General features: G+C 38.4%; 1 protein-coding gene across 1 annotated transcript; it reads left to right on the top strand.

Moving 5' to 3' along the window:
• Window positions 1–5661: 5661 nt before the first annotated feature.
• On the top strand, window positions 5662–22949 carry LOC114314322 (2-alkenal reductase (NADP(+)-dependent)-like). Its single transcript, XM_082874830.1, has 5 exons — window positions 5662–6177; window positions 18907–19084; window positions 21221–21387; window positions 21804–21883; window positions 22483–22949. Exons 1-5 carry the CDS (start codon window positions 5941–5943, stop codon window positions 22859–22861), a joined length of 1041 nt encoding a protein of 346 aa, XP_082730956.1. The 5' UTR covers window positions 5662–5940; the 3' UTR covers window positions 22862–22949.
• Window positions 22950–24629: the final 1680 nt, after the last annotated feature.

Raw genomic sequence — 24629 nt, 5'->3', positions numbered from 1 at the left:
TTCAGTTTGCCTAATCATCATGCATTGTCTACAACAATCACGACTATCCTCCACCGATAGCCCAAAGCAGTTATTTCTAAACAGAAAATAAATGCACAAATGGATATTCAATCAACATTTCATTTCCTCATTTCTCCCAATTAATTATCCCAATTAATTAAACAATGTAATTAGGCCATTATCCATAATTACCATTTCAACCCTTAGGTCCCATTTTCATCAATGATTTAACATTCATTCAATTTCTCTATGCCAAACATGCATTCAGGTTTATTATGAATAAAACCCCAACTTTTATAAAATTACACAAAATCTCCAAACTTTCACAAAATTACCAAACCAAGCCCAACATCTCAAAATACCAAAATTTAAAGACAAAACCCATAGAGAGGAGTAGGATATCCCTACCTCAAATTCGGAGTCCCAAAGGAGAAGACGACAAAACCCAACGTGCTCCAAAACCCGAGATTTTCAGATTAAAATGAAGCCCTCGACGATCAACAACTTTTTTGTAAAGGCCAAAGGTGAGTAAATCACTCATACTAGATCAAAACCTAGAGAGAAGGTAGAGTCTAGAGTGAGAGGCTCAACAATGGTGATTTTGGAAAAGTAAGAGAGAGAAGAGAAAGTAAAAAGTGATTTGAAAAGTCACAATTTCGGGACTTAAACCCAGTCTCCCGCTCGAGCGTAAAACACTCCGCTCGAGCGTCACTCACAGACTCCCGCTCGAGCGTCCAAACTTCCGCTCGAGCGCCGGATGCACTCTCCCAGCATTTATACAGAACCAGGCCTCCGCTCGAGCTTCCAACTCTACGCTCGAGCGGCACTCAGACAACCCCGCTCGAGCGGCCAATACCACGCTCGAGCGTACAACGCTGCACAGGAAAATACTGAATGGGTGTAATCTCCGCTCGAGCGCCAAAACCCCCGCTCGAGCGTACAGGCCAAAACCTGGGCAACTAGTTTTGGTTTCTAAACTCAACCAACCTGTAACAAACCTGCCCAACACATCCTATAACTCAATTACGAAGTAAAAAGGATGTAAACAAAATAATAAACAACCACCAACATCCACGGACACATGTCCGGATCACTGTACAACAAGGGTAAACCCGGGATCGCTATAGGTTGTACCTCCATGTAATAGTGACCAATTTGTAAGTGGATATGCAAGTCTTTCAGAGTAATCAAAAGCATGATTAGGCTGTGAAAGGAAATAAAGGGTAAGGTAAACACTTACATAAAGAATATCACCTGTGAAGGAAATGCTTGAACTTCATAAATGGTTGTGGCCAGGGCATTTGTTATTGGCTTTCTAATAGGATTGAGATTACAAGAGGTTTGAACTCCCATGTCCATGGTGATTGACATGGGCAAAATTAAGGTCCTTTGACCCATAAAAGCTTTAGTTTGGATTGATAAGGAAGCATCTATTGTTGGAGGTAGATGGAATGAAGACACTTTCTCCATTGATTGTTATGTAGAGGTAGAAGGAGATCGAGCATGTTTTCTGAAAGGATATGTAATTCCTTTATGAGGAGTCCTCATGTCACTTGAAGATGATTCATTTTCTAGGACCTTAGTATCAGCTTTGTCAGCCTCACCCCTTTGGTTATAGAGTGAAAAATGATCATCTTGATGAATGTCATCATCTTGCTCATGGACAGGTGAACTTCTATCGACAGGAGATGTATGGTTGTCAGGGTTGTCAGCTAAATCAATTGGTGTTTCTCTAGCATGGCCTAGGGCTACTTGAGATTCTTCTAAAGAAGAAGCCACACTAGGAAAGTTGATGACTTCGTTAGTTTCAGGGCGTACCCCTCTAAGAGGAAAAGCCATCAAATCCCCTAATGCTATCCCCTGAGGAATGTCAGACAAAAGCTGAGCAAACTCAGGGGCCAATTCTCTTTTGGCCAGTTTGTGTTTTCTTAAGTAGAGTGAAGATTTTGATGCTCTGAGTTTGTTTGGGAAGGGAGCAGATTGGTCTAATTCTCAAGCAAAGAATAGGGCAGATTGGTCTGATTATCAAGCAAATAAGAGGGTAGATTGGTCTAATTCTCAGTCAAAAAAGAGAGCAGATTGTTCTGATTCTCAAGCAAATAAGAGGGTAGATTGGTCTGGTTTTCAGGCAAATCCTCTTTAGGAGGAGAGTGAGATACAGCTGGAGAGAGAAGTTTTCTCCTCTTGTATGTCTGAAAGAGAAGAAAAATGAATAGTGTCAGTACATTAGAAAACACAATGTATAGTGATTTGCTGTAAAGCAAGGTTTGAGTGAAATATATACCTAATATGACTCCATTACAGGTGGAGAGGAAGAGCTACTAAGAGGAGAAAAGATTAGGGCAGCAGATGTGGATTGAAAAGGAGCTGGTTGTTCTTGCTTTCTTTTGGACCTCCTTTCAAAAACTGCACCCTCCAAGTGTGATTGAGAGGGAAGAATCTCTTGAATCTCTTCTTGTCTTTTCTTAGTCCTTCGTTCAATTTCAACACCTTGGTTGTAAGGTATGAACCCCACACAGCTGGTGGTATTCAAGGGGTTACCTTTGGACTTTTTTGGGAGGGGGGGTTCATTGGGGCCTTGCCTTTGTTTCTAGAGGCTGGAACAACCTGGGTAGGCATCTCTATAGCCAAAGGAATAGTCTTGATAGGAGACTTGGCTACATGGAAGAAACATGGCAAGTTAGTACCAATATACACCCAAAGAAAACAATTTTAAGAATAGCATAAGGAAAAAAGGGGTACAAGTGTTTACCAATGCTCATTTCTACTTCTCTCCTATTGTAAGGGTGCGCATTCCAAAGGTAGACTTGGAGTTCTTTGTCGAATATCAAATCACTCATCAATGACCACCATTCATTAAACCTTGTGGTAGAATAAGGAGTAGTATGGCAGTAATAAAAGCTAAACTGGTCAAATAACCTCTGATTTTTAGCCAGAAGATCTTTTACTTCTTGAGAGATTTTGAATGGAATCTAGGTCTAACTTGTTCATGGATAGTAAGATAAAAGTAAGGGCAAGGGACGGTTTGATATAATCCCATATGCCTAGCCCATTGGCAAGGATTATAGCTTTCAAAACTTCAATTGGAAAGTCTACTAGTAGAGATAGATCCACCCACTAAGATATATCTAGGAGTGAGGACTTGAGCCCAGAAATCCTTTTGCTTTTGCCTCCAAGTATCACTTAAGTTTGGGGTTCAGCATTAATATATGTTATTCCAGAGGAACTGAAGTGAAAGTTAAGGAAATAAATGAAAAGTTGAGGATCTCTGTTGACAGGTAGTTCAAAAGGAATAGTGAACACCTTAGTAAATGAGCCGGATAAGGCTTGTCAAAATGAGAGGAAAAATTCAACATAACTTTCACATGGAGAGAAGTAAGGGGTTTGAGTGGTAGGTCTAATATCAGGGAAATAAGCATAAAGCCAGGCTTGGAAGAGCCAAAAAATATCTCTTTGTCTACTAAAGAAAAAAAAAAACCCCTGTATAGTGTACCCAAAAGAAAATGGGCAAAGGCCAATTGGGTGCCTTCTTGGACATAAGTGGCAAGGGCCAAATATTCTCTGGTGATTTTAAAACTAGGAACACATAGAAAGTGTTGGGAAAGCCACAGTAGGTAAAAGGTTGTTCTCTCCTCTTTGGTAAGTTCTGAGAAAAATTATTGATATTTGGTTTGGAATTTCCCATAACTAAGGTCAGTATCAAGTGAGACTACTGATTGGGGAGTTAAGAGTGCACTAATATGTTGGCTAGAAGTAGGAAGGCCAATCAAGTGTACAACATCAAGAATAGTAGAAGAGATCATACCAAACTTTAATATGAGGGAGTTGCATGACAGAGACTAAAAACAGGCTGCGGCGCTAATAGCCTATTTGTCTATAGCTAAAGCTAGAGTTGATAGTCGAATAGCATCATAGATGCCTAGAGCTCTCCAAAGATCGATGTCATATACCATCATTCGGTGAACTCATAGCCTCCAGTTAGGGTTTGGTTTTTGCCACAAACGTAAGGGGTTAGGGCTTGAATGCCATTGATGCTAAGCTAGCTTTGCTTTTTTGAAAAGCATCACTTCAGTGCCTGCAATAGGGTAGTGATGGGTAAGTTCATCAGGTATTTTGGCAAAGAAAGTAGGACCCGATTCCCCTTGTGCAGAGCTGTTGTTGCGTAGAATAATGCAGCTATCAAAGACATGTTGATGGAGGAGCTATTGGAACTCAGTTGGGAAGCGTTGCACAGGTAGAGATTCTGTTTGTTTTTTCCTTTTGGTTTGAGCTCGTTTGGGCACCATGGAAATGGTGTGAATAGAGGGTTTCAAAGCAGAGAGAGTAAAGAGTCAGAATACAGAGCAAATGAGAGTAATGATGGTTTGAATTCTGGCGTTCAAATAACTTATGGTGGACCCTTCTAATGGGCCTGGACCTGTTGCTAATAATTGGGCTTATAGTATTTTGGACTAACTTTATTAACATATGGGTTTTATAGTGGTGTTTGGACATTGTGCTGGCATTTGGGCTTATTTTATTATCGCCAGGTGGGCCTAGTTGTTCGTTTATAGGTTTGTCCAAAATGAAGAAGTGCCAATATTTAGTTTTTGCAAGGTGATATTCATTCAAAACAAAATATTCTTTTTGTCTTGAATAAGGGGGGCATTGTTGGTACTAAAAATTGCTTTCTCTGTCGATAAGCATAACAAGCATAGAGAGCTGATCCAATGGATGATAAGAGTGAAGGCCACAGTTTTGTAGTGGGATATGGGTCCCAAAATGCAAAACAGATGACAAGGGAAAAGCAGTTAAGGTAACCAAGGTGGCAGAGGTAGTTTTCTTTTATAGATTCGTCTGATAACACAAAGATGTATGGCCAAACGTGGCCCAAGGGTGGAGCCATGAAGTTAGGCATGTAACTGAGGCAGGGCATGTGGTGTGTTTGCATAGACTAAAGAGAAAGAGGGAGCTACAACAGAAAAGGCAGTTACAAGCGATTATGGAAATCATGGGCAGTTGTGCAAGAAATGGAAATAACTTGCTCCGTGGTGGGACATGTGTCAGCAAATAAACAGTAGGGCCAGTGGTATAAAGGCTAGAGGTTCGAAGGAAGGAATGAGAGAAAACCCAACTCTCAACTTGAGAAATCTAGGAGTAGTTCAATATGCTTTGAGAGTAGCACTTCTTGTAGTTAGCAGTAATATTAGCAATAGCAATAGCATTTCAGTAATTGAAAACCTCTGTCGATTGTAATGATTGTTGACTTGTAATTTGATCTTGATGGTGGAAGTGACAAGTTTTATCAATCAAATTTTGTTGCATTCTGCTTTGTTTCTTTAGGAAGTAAACCTTCAAAGAAGTCATTGAATTTGTCTAAGGCATTAAGACACACAACCACATTGCTTGATCTTGTTGTTTGTGGAATTTGATTTGTTTGTTGACCGTCAATTGTGCACCCAAATCAGATTTTTGTTAACAATTAAATTTAAATTTAATAAAAAAAAATACAATTTTGATACTCTAATTATAACATCAAACTAATATCAAATTAAAAATGTCTTAAACTTTTCATTAAATTGAGAATACTTAGAGCGTTTTATCACTTGTTGCGGACATCCTTTCAAACAACCTCTTCCTTGCAAAATTATCTTATATGTTGAGGTCAATTTACACCAAATCAAACTGATTAATCGACCCAACATCTGCTCAGTTGATCACTGCTTTGATAAAAATTTAAAATTTTATATTAAATCATATGATATATCATATAAAATTTTTACTCAAATTTAATTTAAAAAATAAATAAATAAACGGTGCATTTCTCTCAGCCTTTAATGTCACAATCAGCTTCTCGCTTAGGCGTCCTCACGCTTCTATATCTATATCTATATCTATCTCGTCTAATCTCATTGAGAGAGAGAGAGAGAGGGAGAGAGAGAGCGCGCTTGATTTGTTGGTATGGCGGTGGTGGGAGAGGAAGTGAGCAACAAACAGATCATTCTGAAGGAGTACGTGAGTGGTTTCCCCAAAGAGTCGGACATGGTGGTGAAGACTGGTACCATTCGTCTCCAGCTTCCAGAGGACTCGAAGAACGCCATTCTGGTCAAGAATCTCTATTTGTCTTGCGATCCTTACATGCGTGGTCGCATGAGGAAGATGGAAGATAGCTACGTTGAGTCCTTCACTCCTGGTTCTGTAAGTCAATTCTGAAATTATATATGTACATATTATATGGAGAAACATTTGATTGGAAGAGATCTAGATTGTTTGATAACTTTGGGTAATTGGGAGTGTTTTGGCAATACTCTGTAGAAGAGGACTAAGTGGCTATGTTGATTTTTATATTTTAATCTTGGGCAAATTTACCTTTGTACTTGTACATGTAGCTTGGGCCATGTGCAGGTTTTCCCTTAACCTTTCGAAATAATTACTTAATTCAAATGTGGTTTGTAGATTGGGGTGTATCCGCACACATTTCGTCTAATTTAAGAACAAATGTGAAATATGTGGTACATAAAGGTTATATGCTCATTTTTAAAGTTAAGGAGGTAAATTTTATTCCAGAGGTTGAGTGTATTTTACCTGTCAAATAAGTGATGATGAAAATTTAAGAGTATTTTAGTCCTTTTTTTTTTTATTAAATCCTTAATTGGCTTAACGGTGTATTTTAGTTCACAAATCACAATAGATTGTATGATCATTTCCAAACGTTAGCAGGCAAACCGCATAGGGCCCAAAATACAAAATAGATGAGGGTAAAGTGAAGATGGCCCCTTTAATCTTTTTATCATGGTCCCAACTGTTGATGATGTCCTTTTTCTTGTTTTCTATTTGATGGAAAGATCTGGATGATTATTATAGTAGAGGAATAGAAATGGGTATGTCAAAACCTACAGAAGTTGTTGAAAATTTGGGGAATTACGAAACTGTTTTAACAAAACTCGCAAATTGCTCTCCAATTCCACTTACCAGTCTCTTGCCATGTTTAGAATTTACGTTATCATCACAAATATTTTGTATGATTCCCAATTTTTATTTATTTATTTTTTAGAGTTTTAACTATGTTGTAACCTATCCAAAAAACTCCTTTGACCAATTAAGGCGAAAAAAATTACGCATCTCCAATTAAGGCGAAAAAAATAACCCATCTCCAATCTTTCATCCATCAACAATTTCATCAAACTTAAAGTGATAGTTGGAAATTTGGTGAAAGATTTGATTCATACCTAATTTGATACAAATTTGATGAATCTCATTTTCACTAAAATTTTCATCAAATTTGGGTTTGGTGAAGGATTAGAATGCTCATAATTTGTAGAGTTATTTTAGCACTTTGATATGAGTCCACACTTCACAGTTACCCAAAAGACACAAACTCCCCAATGTTGGGATTTTGTTAAGAGTTTTTAAGCTGTTATTTTTCAATAGGCTATTTTTTGTCTGCAATATTGTTGGATGCTGAACCTATGGGATCATGTCTCCTGTGATATGCAATCCAAAACAAGGAACACTTCTATTCCAAAACACGACCTTATTATTTGAAAACTAAAGTTTTTTTTTTAGCATATTTAATAACTCAAAATTAGCAAAATAAAAAGAATCCATTAACAAATTCTCTGAATTTCTAGATAAGGAGACATGATAATGGTTGGTGGAAAATGATTTAATTATAATATTAACATTTAAATTTGAGCCTACAATTTCACCTCAACGCAACAGGCCTTTAGTCCCCTTGGGGTTTAGCTACAAGGGTTTGTGTGAAGCTGAAGCCTTGAAATATGTATTCACTTTAAAGACTCTAATGTTTGAATTATTTTCTTAAAGCTCCTCAGTTACTTGAATTAATTCAAATCTTTTCGGTTAGCATTAATATTTTTATTTTTATCAAAACAGGAATTACCCTAGCCGGATTAGGTTTCTTAACCTAATTTAATTCTACATAAGTTACATATATTTAACTCCAAGCCCTCACTCTTTATTTAAATTCAAAACTTACTCCAAAAACTAGTACTTGTACCTTGTACCTTGAAGTACCATCAATCATGTAAGATATATATATACACACACCTTGAGGAGTGTGCCCTAGGATCAAAATTAATAAAAAAATGGCCCTTCCACCCTTCCCTATGGCCGGCCCTTCTAGGAGAAAGTGAGGAAACCATTTTCAAATATATCATCATGAAATTTTAGAAAAAAAACACAACCTAGTGCCCTAGACCTAGGATGCAAATTCTAAAACTAGTTCCATTTTAACTAAGTGTTGCCTAATCCTTGAGTAAGCCCCCCTCCCCCTCCCCCCCCCCCCCTCCAATCACTTCTATTCCTTTAAACTTCAAACAAATCCTAAACTTTTAATCCATTTCCAACTAATGGGTTTTAGGACATTTTACATCAAAATTGCCTATATATACCAACACCCCCCTAGCTTGGCAAAGCACAAACACCACACTCACACACACACATTCGGCTAGAGTGAGGGAGGAGAGAAAGAGAGAGAAGTCTAGAGGAGAAGAAGGAGGAAGAAGAGAGCCTTCTTGTGCAAAGTAGCAAGTAAGCCACAAACACAACCTTCTCTTTCATTTTCCTTTTTTTCAATGCATGTTTCTAATGGTTCTAAATAATGTTTTCAGATCTGTTATTAATGAGTTCTTATGTTAAAAATGCCAAGGGTTGAGTATTGATTCCATCTCTCTTGTATTTTTCCCATTTTGACACAAAACCATCTTTTTTTATGCCAATCTCTCAACTTTCTAAGGGCACTCTTTCAAGCAAATTTTTTGAGTTAAATATATGTTAGTTAGCATGTTTTCTTCACAAAAGAAACGAAAACTTTCCCTTGGTGGAACCCTTATCTCATAAAACTTCTTGTTTTGGGCATGGTACCTTAGAATTTGTTTTTGCAGCCCACTTCCAAAAATTCTAGAAAAATGTATAAAATTATTCTGGACCTCTATTTCATGTCAAAATCTTCCTTGAGGAGTTGGCTTTCAACTAAAATTGGTTTCATCAAAAAATATTAAGCGGTTTGCAAGAAAATCAAATTTTCGTAACGGTCGACGGATCTGGACCGAATCTGAACAGTGCTGAAATATTTTTTGAATAACTTAGAATCTGGAAAAGCAATCGCGTTTCCAAAAAATGTTCTAGAAACTAGATCAAATTCCCTACGAACCATAGGAAGGCCAAGTCCGGTGAAGGATCTAAAATAGACCTTTCAGTTTAATCTTTATGCGATACTAAATCTGGAAATTTTGTAATGCGTGAATGTTTTATACCCTTGAGTTCATGAGATTGCTTATTAGCTTATGATCATATCTTGGCATGATACTATATGTGTTGTGGTTATGTTATTCACCTTTCTCATCTTAAGAATGCATGTTTATATGAATATTATTGTCATATAAGTTGGATTAACCTTGATGTAAAACATTTAACTTAACGGAAAACTTAATAGGGAAGGTATTCGGTTTTCGAACACTTGAGTAATGAAAAGATGAGAATATGTGATATATGGATTGTAGGGATGCGTTCCATATTCGAAAGATTAAAGTCTTGCGCAAGTGGTTTTTGGAACCCTTGAACGGAGCGGTTGTATTCGGACCCTAGGTGGTTTGGTGTAAGGAGGGATTCGGGCAAGGCCCTATTTTACCGTCTCTTTTGAGGCCCTGCAGTTGGCGCTATGCGGTACATAACCGTTGATAGGCATCCAATGTTAGTTCTGCAACAAAGCAGCAAAAGAGGGGGCATACTGAATAATCCGCGTCCGATTCTTATGGTTGGGAGGACGAAATCTCTTTGGGAGATTTCTAGTTTACTGACATCTAACTTAACTCTTTATTTATTTATTTATTTGAGTATCATACTTTACTACTTGATGTTATATTGGTGTTTGTGTATTGGACTGGGAAAAAGGGACGGGGTGTGTGTGTGTGTTTACTAGGCATTCAAAGCTCACGACGTATCATGTCAGGTGACGATGAGGAACTCATAGCTGGAGACGACGAGCCTGAAACCTTTGAAGACTTTTGGCTATCCTAGAAAAATTAGAAGTTTCTTTTTGGATATTTGTAAGACCCATGTGAAAATTTAAGCTTTCTTTTGGGATGTAACGTAATGGAACCATCTTTTGGATTTAGTATATTTGTGGTTGTTATGTAATTATATTCTATATATGAATCTTATTGTTGCTTATGAGACATTGTGTCAATACCTTTTAAGATCTGTCAAAAGGGTAGTGCGCTGCCTAAGAAAGCTGGACTTAGAAGGGTGGCTAATTTGACTCCTCCGGCGATCTGGGATCTTACTTGGTTATTGACCATAGGACTCATTAGTGACTCTCCCTTGACTGCAACCAATAGTGTAGAATCGGGGCGTCACAACTTGGTATCAGAGCCTAGGTTCAACCCTTAACCCTCGCAACCCTATATGCGACTCTAGAAGCCCTTACCCCTTATCTTATTTATTTTATCACGCTATTATAAGAAGATTAACTAATGAAAGTCTTTTCCACCTTAGGATGTCATCGGGAGACTATCTAGGACGCGCCGTCAGTCTCGACTCGTAGGGTACCTTCCGCATGCAAGGAGGGAGGGCCATGTCTGTTAGCCCCTGCTTTAGCCGCCAACGCTGTATAAGTGCCGCCGAGGAAATGATCAGAACTGAGATACGTAAGGTGGATACGGAGTACTCTCGCTATACGAGGGAGTAGAAGAGGTCCCTGGTGCGACGCCACCTACAATTCTTGAGCTGGGCAGTGAAAAAGGTGATCCGAATGGAGCAAGATGATTAGAGGATGGACTTCTTGATGCACCAAGCTTTGACCACCAGAGCATACCGCCAACCACCAACTCCGGCTGAAAGTCACACATCTTCTTACCAAGAGCCAGGCAACAATCAACCAATGAATATGGAGCAGTCACCAGAACAGCAAGGAGCAAACCCAGCCTACCCTATAGAGGTGTTATCTGAACATAATCCTCCCTCACCAATGTACAACCCCCGCTCTCCGGACCAAGCCACTAACTCCGCTGATGAAGACCCAGAAGAAGACTTTGATTGGTCGGGAAACGAGAACTAGTTTGAGGAGTAGTAAAACTAGACTTTTGTAAGACCCGCTGATGGGGATCCTTAGAATAAGATAGCCTGAACTTTGTAATGCGTAGATGCTCTTTGAATGTAACTCCGACATAAGAGCCCTTTTGTAACGATGCCTATTATAATATATGAATGATGTATTGATCTATGTTATTGACTGTTACTTGCTTTAGTGCACCCTAAGGAAACTGAACCTTTATTTCAAATCTAAGTAGTAAGTTTTTCTAAGACTGGAAACCAACTCATCACGTGCCATGAACAGAATGGTGGACACGCGAGCTAATGGCTATACCGAAACCAACAACAATGTACGAAACCGTCCCAAAAATCAACACGGACCCATCCCCGCAGGGGCTGACATCCCCAATAACCTAGGTCATCAAATTTTGGAGGAACTAGGGCAAATAAGGAACAATCGGTAGAATGAGAGGACTCGACTCTTTTTTGAGTTTCTGAAGCAGAGGCCCCCAAAGTTCACAGGCGTACCGGACCCGAAGATAGCTGAAAATTGGCTCCGACAGATAGAGAAAATGCTAGACACCATGGGCATAACCGAGGTCGTTGATAGAATAGCTTTGGCAGTATTCGAGCTTGATGATAAGGCTGACCATTGGTGGGAGTTAATCAAAAATACTCGTGACGTAGAGAGCCTATCATGGAACTAGTTCAGGGAACTATTCCTAAATAAATATTTCCCAAGTACTATCCGTCGAGAATGAGTCAAGGAATTCCAAAACCTGGAACAAGGAAATATGACCGTGACCCAGTATGCTGCAAAATTTGAAGAGCTAGCACGTTACGCAACCAGATACGTAGCAAATGATGAAGAGAAAGCAAGGATGTTCGAGTGGGGACTGGACCTTACAATCAGGGGAAGAGTTCTTCCGCAACGACTCCCCTCATATGCTGAGGTGTTGGAGACGGCATTAGAATCTGAAAGGGAAGTAACCGACGCCAGAAAAGCTTGGAACAAGAGAAAAGGGAGTCAGGTGTCTATTGGACCTCAGAGGAACTAGAAGGGAAGCATGACCTCAAAGCCCTACTCCAGACCACAACCACAACAGCAACGACAGCAACCGCAGCAACAGATCCAGAGAGGAGGCTATCAACAAAGGCCGATGAGACAAATCTAGTGCTTTCATTGTCAACAATTAGGGCACAAAAAGAGCGAATGCCCCTAACTCCCTCCATCTGGATACCAATGAGGAGGTTCCGGAGCAAATGCCTAGGCATTAGGTGGGTAGAAGCCTTGGACAAATAAGACAGGATCTACCGGGCAGCAGCACCAGAAGAGTGGAGGAACTCAGAATGCCAAGACCAGTGGCAACCAGAAGGCAACCGGTAGAATCTTTGCCCTGCAAGAGGAAGAAGCGGACCCGTCTGTAATTGAGGGTAATTTAGTACTATACAATTCTTGGGTGCATGTTTTATTTGATACCGGTGCATCGCATTCTTTTATATCCTCTGCTTGTGCTAAGTCATTAGAACTTGTATGTGAACCTTTAGAAACTGCCTTAAGTGTAATGTCACCTATGGGGGGATGTGTTCGGATAGGATCGATCTGTAAGGACTGTAAGATAGGGATGTCGAACCTACGCTTAACTTGCGACCTTCGTATCATGGAAATGTCGGACTTCAATATCATCTTGGGCATGGATTGGTTGTCCGCCCACCGAGTGGTGATCGACTGTCGTCAGAAGAAGGTGGTAGCTCACACGCAAGATGGAACACGTTTCCAGTTTAAGGGGGATAGACAAGACCCCATGGCTTCAACAAAACGTCGGACGCAGTGGCACGATCAACTTGTAGGTAGGATAGCAAGTCTGATTCTAAATGAGGAGGGCCACGGAGAATTAGAACTTCCGCGCGTAGTATGCGAATATGCAGATGTATTTCCTACGGAATTACCAAGATTGCCACCAACCCGGGAAATAGACTTTAGCATCGAGCTACAACTTGGAACTACCCCAATATCCATGGCTCCGTATCGCATGGCACCGGCAGAACTATGAGAACTGAAGACACAATTATAGGAATTGCTCGAGAGAGGATTCATTAGGCCAAGTACTTCACCATGGGGAGCACCCGTGTTGTTTGCTAAAAAGAATGATGGATCGTTGAGACTATGCATCGATTATCGTCAACTCGATCAAGTCACGATTAAGAACCGATACCCACTCCCAAGGATTGATGACCTTTTTGACCACCTTAGAGGCTCAAGGTGCTATTCAAAGATCGATCTCAGGTCAGGTTACCATCAACTACGAGTCAAGGAGGAGGATATACCAAGGACTGCCTTTCGTACTAGATATGGCCACTATGAGTTTGTAGTAATGCCCTTCGGACTAACCAATGCACTGGCAGTATTCATGAGCCTAATGAATAAGATCTTTAGACCATACCTTGACCAGTTTGTAGTAGTGTTCATTGATGTCATCTTGGTATACTCAAGGTCTGAAGAAGAGCATGAGCAATATTTACGAACTGTCCTTCAAGTTCTTAGGGATAACCGGTTATATGCCAAAGCGAGTAAATGTGAATTCTGGTTGAATGAAGTAAAATTCTTAGGACATGTGGTATCAGAGAATGGGATTGCGGTGGATCCAACCAAGGTGGAGGCAGTATTAGATTGGAAACAACCAAAAATCGTGTCAGAAATCCGCAGCTTCTTAGGATTAGCCGGTTATTACCGGAGGTTCATCCAAGATTTTTCCAAACTAGCTAAACCAATGACTCGTTTGACGCAAAAGGGAGTAAAGTATGAGTGGGACGAAGCTTGCGAAAAATCCTTCCAAGAGCTAAAGAAGAGGTTAACTAGTGCGCCAATTTTGACCATCCCAGAACGAGAATAGGGGTACACTATGTATTGTGATGCGTCTAAAGAAGGGTTAGGTTGCGTGCTCATGCAAAATGGAAAGGTAGTCACATATGGGTCCAGGCAGTTGAAACCTCATGAGCGCAACTACCCCACACATGACTTGGAGTTAGCAGCCGTAGTTTTTGCCCTAAAGCAATAGCGACATTACCTATATGGGGAACAATTTGAGATTTTCACAGATCACAAGAGTTTGAAGTATCTATTCATACAGAAGGACCTTAACTTGAGACAGAGACGATGGATGGAGTATCTTGAGGATTTCCAATTCGCTCTCTTATATCACCCCGATAAAGCCAATGTAGTAGCAGATGCTCTAAGTCGTAAAAGCAGAGAGATGATGGCTAAGATCTTCGTCAAAGAATGGGATATGGTTAAGACACTCAATGAGTTCAGGATCCAAGTGGAATCTGGAGATACGAAAGCATATCTTAGTGCGTAGAAGGTGATGCCTAAGTTGATGAACGAGGTCATGGAGGCCCGGAAACACGATCAAGAGGTAGCCTACATCAAGTGACGTCTGGAATCAAGAGAGCCCATGCCCGATTGGGTAATTCACCCCGATGGGAGTTTAAGATACCAAGGTAGATTGTTTGTACCAAGTAACAAGTTACTTAAAGAAAAGGTACTGAAGGAATGTCATCATTCTGCATTTGCGGTGCATCTAGGAGGGACCAAAATGTACCAAGATTTGAAGAGGCAGTATTGGTGGAATGGAATGAAGAAAGAAGTGGCTAGGTTTGTAGCAAAATGTCTGACATGCCAACAAGTGAAGGCAAAACATCAGAAACCAGGGGGAATGTTGCAACCTCTACCAATAGCCGAATGGAAGTGGGAGTATGTGACGATGGATTTTGTGACAGGGTTGCCTAAGTCACCCAGAGGGCGCGATGCTATATGGGTAATAGTGGATCGCCTCACCAAATCAACACACTTTTTACCCTATAAGATGACCGACACTTTAGAGTCTATGTGTAGGCTCTACATTGGGGAGATCATTCGACTACATGGAATTCCGATATCTATTGTGTCAGACCGTGATCCACTGTTCACCTCTCGATTTTGGGGGTGCTTGCAGGAAGCTCTTGGTACTGAGTTATGTTTTAGCACCGCCTTTCACCAGCAGATAGATGGACAATCTGAACGCACTATCCAGACACTCGAAGATATGTTGAGAGCTTGCGCAATGGATTTTCAAGGAAGTTGGGAACGACACCTACCCCTAATTGAATTCGCCTACAACAACAGCTTTCAAGCTAGCATTGGTATGGCACCCTTTGAAGCATTATATGGACGACCTTGTAGATCTCCGATTTGTTGGACGGAAGTGGGTGATGCAAATTTGATAGGACCCGAACTTGTTCTAGAGACTACTGAGAATGTCAAATTGATCCGACAACGGTTAAAGACTGTCCAAGACCGTCAAAAGAATTATGCAGACAGGAGGAGAAGACCATTGATGTTTGAAGTAGGCAGCCACGTGTTCCTAAAGGTGCAACCTAGGCGTGGAGTCGTACGTTTTGGGAGAAAGGGGAAGCTGTCACCACGATATATTGGACCTTTTGAGGTATTGGAAAAAGTGGGCGAAGTAGCATATAGACTAGCTCTACCCCCGCAGTTAGCAGGAATACACAACGTCTTCCATGTATCTTTGTTGAGAAAATACATCGCTGACCCGTCACACGTCCTCAAGTGGGAAGAGATCAGTCTTGACAAGGATGTTACGTTTAAAGAAGGACCGGTAGCAATACAAGATCGTCGAGAAAAGAACCTTAGAGGCAAGACGGTTCACTTGGTGAAATTGCTATGGCGTCATCGGGGAATTGAGGAATCTACTTGGGAACGCCAGGATAGGGTGAAGGCAAACTACCCCGAGCTTTTCGAAGGCAGTATGTAGTTGAATTTTGGGGACAAAATTGTTTTAAGGGGATAGGTTGTGAAGCCCCTGAAATATGTATTCACTTTAAAGACCCTAATGTTTGAATTATTTTCTTAAAGCCCCTCGGTTACTTGAATTAATTCGAATCTTGTCGGTTAGCATTACTATTTTTATTTTTATCAAAACAGGAATTACCCTAGCCGGATTAGGTTCCCTAACCTAATTTAATTCTACAAAAGTTACATGTATTTAACTCCAAACCCTCACTCTTTATTTAAATTCAAAACTTACCCCAAAAACTAGTACTTGTACCTTGAAGTACCATCAATCATGGAAGATATATATATACACCTTGAGGAGTGTGCCCTAGGACCAAAATTAATAAAAAAAAATGGCCCTTCCACCCTTCCCTATGGCCGGCCCTTCTAGGAGAAAGTGAGGAAACCATTTTCAAATATATCATCATGAAATTCTAGAAAAAAAACACAACCTAGTGTCGTAGACCTAGGATGCAAATTCCAAAACTAGTTCCATTTTAACTAAGTGTTACCTAATCCTTGAGTAACCCCTCCCCCCCCCCTCCCCTCAATCACTTCTATTCCTTTAAACTTCAAACAAATCCTAAACTTTCGATCCATTTCCAACTAATGGGTTTTTAGGACATTTTACATCAAAATTGCCTATATATACCAACACCGCCCTAGCTTGGCAAAGCACAAACACCACACCCACACACACACATTCGGCTAGAGAGAGAGAGGAGAGTAAGAGAGAGAAGTCTAGAGGAGAAGAAGGAGAAAGAAGAGAGCCTTCTTGTGCAAAGTAGCAAGTAAGCCACAAACACAACCTTCTCTTTCATTTTCCTTTTTTTCAATACATGTTTCTAAGGGTTCTAAATAATGTTTTCAGATCTGTTATTAATGAGTTCTTATGTTAAAAATGCCAAGGGTTGAGTATTGATTCCATCTCTCTTGTATTTTTCTCATTTTGGCACAAAACCATATTTTTTTATGCCAATCTCTCAACTTTCCAAGGGCACTCTTTCAAGCAAATTTTCTGAGTTAAATATGTGTTAGTTAGCATGTTTTCTTCACAAAAGAAACGAAAACTTTCCCTTGGTGGAACCCTTATCTCATAAAACTTCTTGTTTTGGGCATGGTACCTTAGAATTTGTTTTTGTAGCCCATTTCTAGAAATTCTAGAAAAATGTATAAAATTATTCTGGACCTCTATTTCAAGCCAAAATCTTCCTTGAGGAGTTAGCTTTCAACTAAAATTGGTTCTTTCAACTAAAATTGGTTTCATCGAAAAACATTAAGTGGTTTGCAAGAAAATCAAATTTTCGTAACGGTCGAAGGATCTGGACAGAATCTGGATAGCGCTGAAATATTTTTTGAATAACTTAGAATCTGGAAAAGCAATCCCGTTTTCGAAAAATGTTCTAGAAACTAGACCAAATTCCCTACGAACCATAGGAAGGCCAAGTTCGGTAAAGGATCTAAAATAGACCTTTCATTTTAATCTTTATGCGATACTAAATCTGGAAATTTTGTAATGTGTGGATGTTTTATACCCTTGAGTCCATGAGATTGCTTATTAGCTTATGATCATATCTTGGCATGATATTATATGTGTTGTGGTTATATTATTCACCTTTCTCATCTTAAGAATGCATGCTTATATGGATATTATTGTCTTATAAGTTGGACTAACCTTGATGTAAAACATTTAACTCAACGGGAAACCTAATAGGGAGAGTATTGGGTTTTCGAACACTTGAGTAATGAAAAGATGAAAATATGTGATATATGGATTGTGGGGATGCGTTCCCTATTCGAAAGATTAAAGTCTTGCGCAAGTGGTTTTTGGAACCCTTGAACGGAGCGGTTGTATTCGGACCCTAGGTGGTTTGGTGTAAGGAGGGATTCGGGCAAGGCCCTATTTTACCGTCTCTTTTGTGGCCCTGCGGTTGGCGCTATGCTTTACATAACCGTTGATAGGCATCCGATGTTAGTTCTGCAACAAAGCAGCAAAAGAGGGGGCATACTGAATAATCCGCGTCCGATTCTTATGGTTGGGAGGACGAAATCTCATTGGGAGATTTCTAGTTTACTGACATCTAACTTAACTCTTTATTTATTTATGTATTTGAGTGTCATGCTTTACTACTTGATGTTATATTGGTGTTTGTGTATTGGACTGGGAAAAAGGGACGGGGTGTGTGTGCGTGTTTACTGGGCATTCAAAGCTCACGGCGTATCATGTCAGGTGACGATGAGGAACTCATAGCTGGAGACGACGAGCCTGAAACCTTTGAAGACTTTTGGCTATCCTAGAAAAATTAGAAGTTTCTTTTTGGATATTTGTAAGGCCCATGTGAAAATTTAAGCTTTCTTTTGGGATGTAACGTAATGGAACCATCTTTTGGATTAAGTATATTTGTGGTTGTTATGTAATTATATTCTATGTATGAACTTTATTGTTGCTTATGAGACCTTGTGTCAATACCTTTTAAGATCTGTCAAAAGGGCAGTGCGCTGCCTAAGAAAGCTGGACTTAGAAGGGAGACTAATTTGACTTCTCCGGCGATCTGGGATCTTACTTGGTTATTGACCATAGGACTCATTAGTGACTCTCCCTTGACTGCAACCAATAGTGTAGAATCGGGGCGTTACAGTTTGTCTTCACCAATTAGGTCTGTCCAATGTTGTATCCTGGTTAAATCCAAGGCACAATTATGTTCTTTTTCATTGCCTCAACTTGTATGCTTGGCCTTCCTCTTATCCTTTTAGTTAGTGCACATTGCATTGCACATGCATATGACCCTTAAATTCCAATTAAATAAACCCATCTACTCATATTTTCCTGTACTATTCATTTTGTTCCATCAAACATCTCCAGAATTTAGGAAATCAAAAGGTCGATTTTATTTCTTTCCATAGAGTGATTGTTTATGTTTTGTTAGCTACAATATTTTGGATTTTTTGTGGTCTTTTGAGAAATCATAAGTTTGCATGAGTGACTTTTCTTTTTCTTTTTTTTATTGCTAGTGACTTTTCCTGTTGATGTTTTGCAGCCTATAACTGGATATGGAGTGGCTAGAGTTTTGGATTCTGGACATCCAAACTTTAAGAAAGGTGACTTGGTTTGGGGAATAACTGGATGGGAAGAGTATAGTGTCATTAAAGCACAAGAGAGCGTATTTAAAATTCAAAATACAAATGTGGCTCTTTCTTATTATACAGGAATCCTTGGTAAGTTTGTTTAATTTGTTTGCTTCAACTATTGCAAGTGCAATAAGTTATGTTACATAGACTCGGGTATGTGTGTTGGGTGCGGGTATGTCTCTACAGGTCGGACTCATTAAACCATAAATTTAAAGGTACGCGGACTTGGCAAAAAAATGTCACATTTTTATATTTTTAATCAAGTATGTGAGATAAAATGATGCTATATGTAACTTACAGCGTCAAAAGACATTTCTAGCAATTATATAACAATATGTATATATAATAATAGTCTTATATACGATTATATAAGAGTGTCAATTGAAAAGTATTCGATACATATCCCATACTCTTGTCCAAGTAGTGTCCGACACAGGCATTTGATTTATTTTAAAGTGTCCTTGTAACACATGCAATAAGTAGTTCTCTTATATTTTTTTTTAGTTACAAGAATCATTTTATCTTTGCGTAACGTCACTCCTTGAGGAGGTTAGCAGGACATGAAGCTGAAAGAAGTTTTCTCTGTTTCACTTATTTTTGTCTAACTTTAAGGTCAACAATTATACTCAATGAGATCATCAAGGGGATCATTTGGGTTGGGCATTAATATTATGAGAACATTCATTCTGAGAACTGACTGCTTGACATTTGAACAGAATGAGCTCCCAGTATCTTTTACTAGCATTAGTTTGGAATTATGAAGTGATAATATGTGCTCTCTCTCATATTCGTTGAAATTTCCACTCTGTCATTTTGCATCTCTATAATGACATCATGGGTCATTAATTGCACTAGCCTTTGTTCCTATATATGGGGTCTTTGGGAAGCTTCTTTAGGTCCAATATTGAATATTAGGTAACTAGACATGCTAAATTTATAGATCATGTTGGTGTCTAAAGAATGAAATTGGAGATGTAGCATTGGAAGACTCTCTCTCTCTCTCTCTCTCTCTCTCACACACACACACACACACACACACAAGATTATAGATGTTTGCACGAAACTCTATTTTCTTTTACTATTTTTTTTTGATAAGTACATTTTCTTTTACTAGTTTCCACTAATTAGACTAAATATACCAACTCAATCTATTTATTAATATTATTATGCAATGTGATTGATAGATATAGCAGTTTTTTCATGCATACTAGCATTAGTTTACAACTAATTTCTATCCGAAACTTTCTTTTTTTATTTTTTCCTTCACTATGCTAAACTTGCAAACGGACTAAGTAAGTTTAATCCTTTTGACCACATGTGGACAATATGTTGGTTTGGTGAAGTAGAATCACATCACTTGTTCAAAGTCTTGTGCAATGTTACCTGGAACGTGGATCGTTCCGGTATAGGGAACAGGAATGGGAACGTGGTACACCACATGCTCCAAAATATGGTACGATAGGAGTAGACTTGTATATATTATACTTGCAAATTTAAGGTACTTTTAAAGTAATTTTCTTTTGCCTATTAAGCATCCAATAAAATTTATTTTTTCTTCTTCATGTAGCAAAACATTTTTATGTGTACTATGACTCATTTTTTATGTTTTGTTTTGTTTTGTCAAAACCTAACTTACCTTAGATTTTAATTCATTATATTTGATTTTTTCCTCCTAAGAAAACATTTAAGGAAATTTATTGGAAAAACCTTTTGAGATTGTTTCAGATCGCTAAATTTACCGTTTTGGAACGCAAGTGTACCATATTTTGGAACGTATGTACCAATACGTAATTTGTTAGGGTATTAGCATTTTTTGGTAACATAGGTCCTGTGCACCACCTTTCATTTGACATTTTCAGGTAGTTGTTGTAAGGTAGATAATTTTTTACTTGATTTTATGATAAGGTGAATTCAGCATGTGACATTTTTCATTGTCCCTTCTAGATCTATGGCTTTGTATTCTCACTTTGACAATTGATGAAGTTTATTGCCAAAATTTCATAGAAGGCAAGCATTTTGTTATAGTTCAGTCAGTAATTCAATCCATCAAAGGGCATATATTGTTTGGAATTTTCAAAGCCTTAGTTATCATGCTTCCCTCTATAAGATGTGCAGAACTCGTGTTTTATCAAATTCTCTGTTTGTTTGTTTGTTTGTTTGTTTGTTTTTTTTTTTTTTTTTTTTTGGGATTCTCAATTGTTGCTTTGAATTTGCATTTTGTAGGCATGCCTGGTATGACGGCCTATGTTGGTTTTTATGAGCTGTGCTCACCTAAGCAAGGAGAGTATGTTTTTGTTTCAGCTGCCTCTGGAGCTGTTGGTCAGCTTGTTGGGCAGTTTGCAAAGTTATTAGGCTGTTATGTTGTTGGAAGTGCCGGAACCAAAGAAAAGGTGAGTGCCCCTCCACATTCCATTATGCTATTCATCCTAAAGTAACCAGTAAGTGGCTGGCCCAATCAGAACTATATTGATTGCTCAATCAATGTATGTGGTTTGGCACCTTTTCCTTAACTAGCATGTTTGCAGAATTGTCACAAATTTGGAAATTTTTGCCAAACACATCATGAAAAATTTCATGAAACTAATCTAAGGGTGATTGCATAGCATACAACAAAACACAACAAACACTATAAACTAATCCAAGGGTGGAGAATCTTCATGAAGACTTTTCATGACATTTATTTCATGACACCTAGCATTATTGATATTTTATGTTGGGTCAGAGCGGGCATGGTCACTGACTCTTCTTTTTTTCTTTTTTTCTTTTTTGTTCTTTTGTTTCTTTCTTTTACTATTTTTCAACCAAGGTTGATTTGTTGAAGAACAAATTTGGGTTTGATGAAGCTTTTAACTATAAAGAGGAGGACTTGGAAGCAACTCTGAAAAGGTGAGCATTTCATGTTCTAGTATAGAAATACATAACAACACTAAAAGATTTAGAGCCTAAGTACATTGTTGGATAGAATGACTGCTAATATGGACAACCTTGTTCAAGGAATGCCCGTTCATGAATAAAGCATGAAATTCTACAAGCCACCTTTTGACTTACCTTGTATAAAATAGATGGTGTCCAAAACTCAACTCCTTGGGGTTGTTTGTTGAAGATTGCATTTCTGTGTTTTTTTTTTTTTTTTTTTTTTTTTTTTTTTTGAAAACTAGAAACTAAAACTTGCTTGGTTTATTGTTTTCATTTACAAAAAAAAAAATGGAATTGATTTTAAAATTTTCACTTTTTTTGGAAATGAAAAAATGGTGTTCACTTATTTTCAAATCAAGTTTTCACTCTCTCCTCCTCCTCCACGTCTGGCCACCATCCATGCTGCCACCGCCCACCTATCAGAAAACAAGGAATTGGCAACGTTAACAATCGATATATTTCTTCAGAAAAGTGTTGGTCTTTTTCTTTTCTCTTTCTTTTTTTTAAATCTCAATTTTTCCAAATTCAATATCTTCATTAGCTACCCCTCTGATCAAACTTTTTCCCAGGTACTTTCCAAATGGCATCGATATTTACTTTGAAAATGTTGGAGGAAAGATGCTTGATGCAGTACTTCTCAACATGAGACTCCGCGGTCGCATTGCTATGTGTGGTATGATCTCACAGTACAACCTTGAACAACCCGAAGGTATTCACAACTTGTTTTGTCTTATCACAAAACGAGTCCGTATGGAAGGATTTGTAGTTCCCGATTACTATCACATGTATCCAAAGTTTCTAGACATGATCTTGCCCCACATAAAAGAAGGAAAAATCACATACGTGGAAGACATAGCTGAAGGCCTAGAGAGTGCCCCAGCAGCTCTTATTGGGCTTTTTGTCGGTCACAATGTCGGCAAACAGGTAGTGGTTGTTGCTCGTGAATGATGATGTTATTGATATCCTAGTAAACCCTAATGTAAATTCTTAGTATGTGTTGGTAAAAATATCAGAAGAATTATATTTTATTGATAAATAATGCAAAGAAAATGAGATATAAATAGATCAGGTTGAGGCACGGATATCTTGTTTTCTTTAAGGAGATCAAGCCTACTACGGTAGAAAGAACCCAAATATCGATGTAGTAGTCACTAAACTATGATTGGTCCCCTCTAAGATACAATAGCCTGACCACTTGTTGTAAGGTTCAGGCCAACTTTGTACAAGATGGTGAATCCAAAGCTCCACCAAGAAAAATACCCTTTTTTGGTTAGTAATCTCTCAAGTGTAAAAAAATAGTTGGTCTAAAAAAGAGTAGATGAGATAAACAATTTATAGGCCACTAGGAGCTTACAAATTACACCAAAAAATAATGACCATTAAACTAGAGAAAATGGAGAGTCTCAAAACCTCCAAATATTAACTCACTACCAAGCCCATAACCTTCCAATTAATCTCCATTTATGAACAAAACAAAAGGTCACCAAATAAAATAATATTCATGCATAAGATAAAAAGTCACAAAAAAATAAAAATAAAAATAAATAAATAAATAAAAGATATTAAAATGGTCTATCAATCCTCCACTAATTTAATATCAACAAGGACAAGAGAGATTACCAAATAAAGATAGGCTAGTATGCATCATGAAGGTGTGCTCTACATTGAACCTTCATTAGTAAAATAACAACTTCTACTCCAGAGTCAGTAGTAGTCTCAGACTTAAACTATGACTACTTAGGGAAAATAAAGTATTACTCTCACACATAATGATCTAGGTGTTCACATGAGCTTTTAATAGCCAGCACATTACGGCCTTGTGCTTATCCCAATTTTCATAAACATATTTGAGAATTAGCTTTGTTCTCATAGAAAGCGGCTCCACTTTCATGCTCACATAAGTAAAATCTATTAAGGATGTTCCTGTAATTTACACACTTCACTTAACAAGAGCTACAGAATTTCAGTAAGAGTATAAAAACTTAACCCTCCAACATTACATAACATATGTACTTACATCATAAGGATGGACAACAAAATATTAAGGAGTGCATTTTTTTACAACCACCATATGATTCATTTTTCCCATTAAACCTAGTTACAAGGTCTCTGGTCTCCAGGTTGGGTGTCCTCATACATAGTTTATGATTTTATAGGTTTCAAACCCATCTCCCTCGATGTATTACAAACCCTATATCTCGTCAAGGCCCTGGTTAACGGATCTGCAAGATTATTACAAGATTTTACATAATTCATAGTTATGATGTCATTACTCAAATAGGATCTCACATTACTGTGTTTTCTTCGAATAGTTCTGGATTTATCATTATAAAAATGGTTGTTCACTCTACCAATAGTAGCAGTGCTATCACGACAAATTAATATAGGAGGAATTGATTTTTTTCCAAAAAGGGATTTCATATAACAAATCTCTCAACCAATTCACTTCCTCGCATACTAAAGCTAACGCTACAAGCTCAGCTTCCATTGTAGAATTAGCAATTATAGTCTGTGTTTTAGACTTCCAACATATAGCACCACCACCCAAGGTAAAAATAAAATTTGAGATAAAGAGAGAATCACCTGACGAAGTGTTCCAATCAGCATCACTATATCCCTCAAGTACTGCATGATACTTGTTATAAAACAAACGATAATTTTTGGTACTAGATAAATATCTCATAATTCTTCCCATAGCTAACCAATGATCTCGACT

The sequence above is a fragment of the Camellia sinensis genome, chromosome 6, assembly GCF_055761805.1.
Source record: "Camellia sinensis isolate YWXY chromosome 6, ASM5576180v1, whole genome shotgun sequence".
Lineage (NCBI taxonomy): Eukaryota > Viridiplantae > Streptophyta > Magnoliopsida > Ericales > Theaceae > Camellia > Camellia sinensis.
Note: the sequence above shows the minus strand (reverse complement) of the source record. Positions and strands in the feature narration are given on the sequence as shown.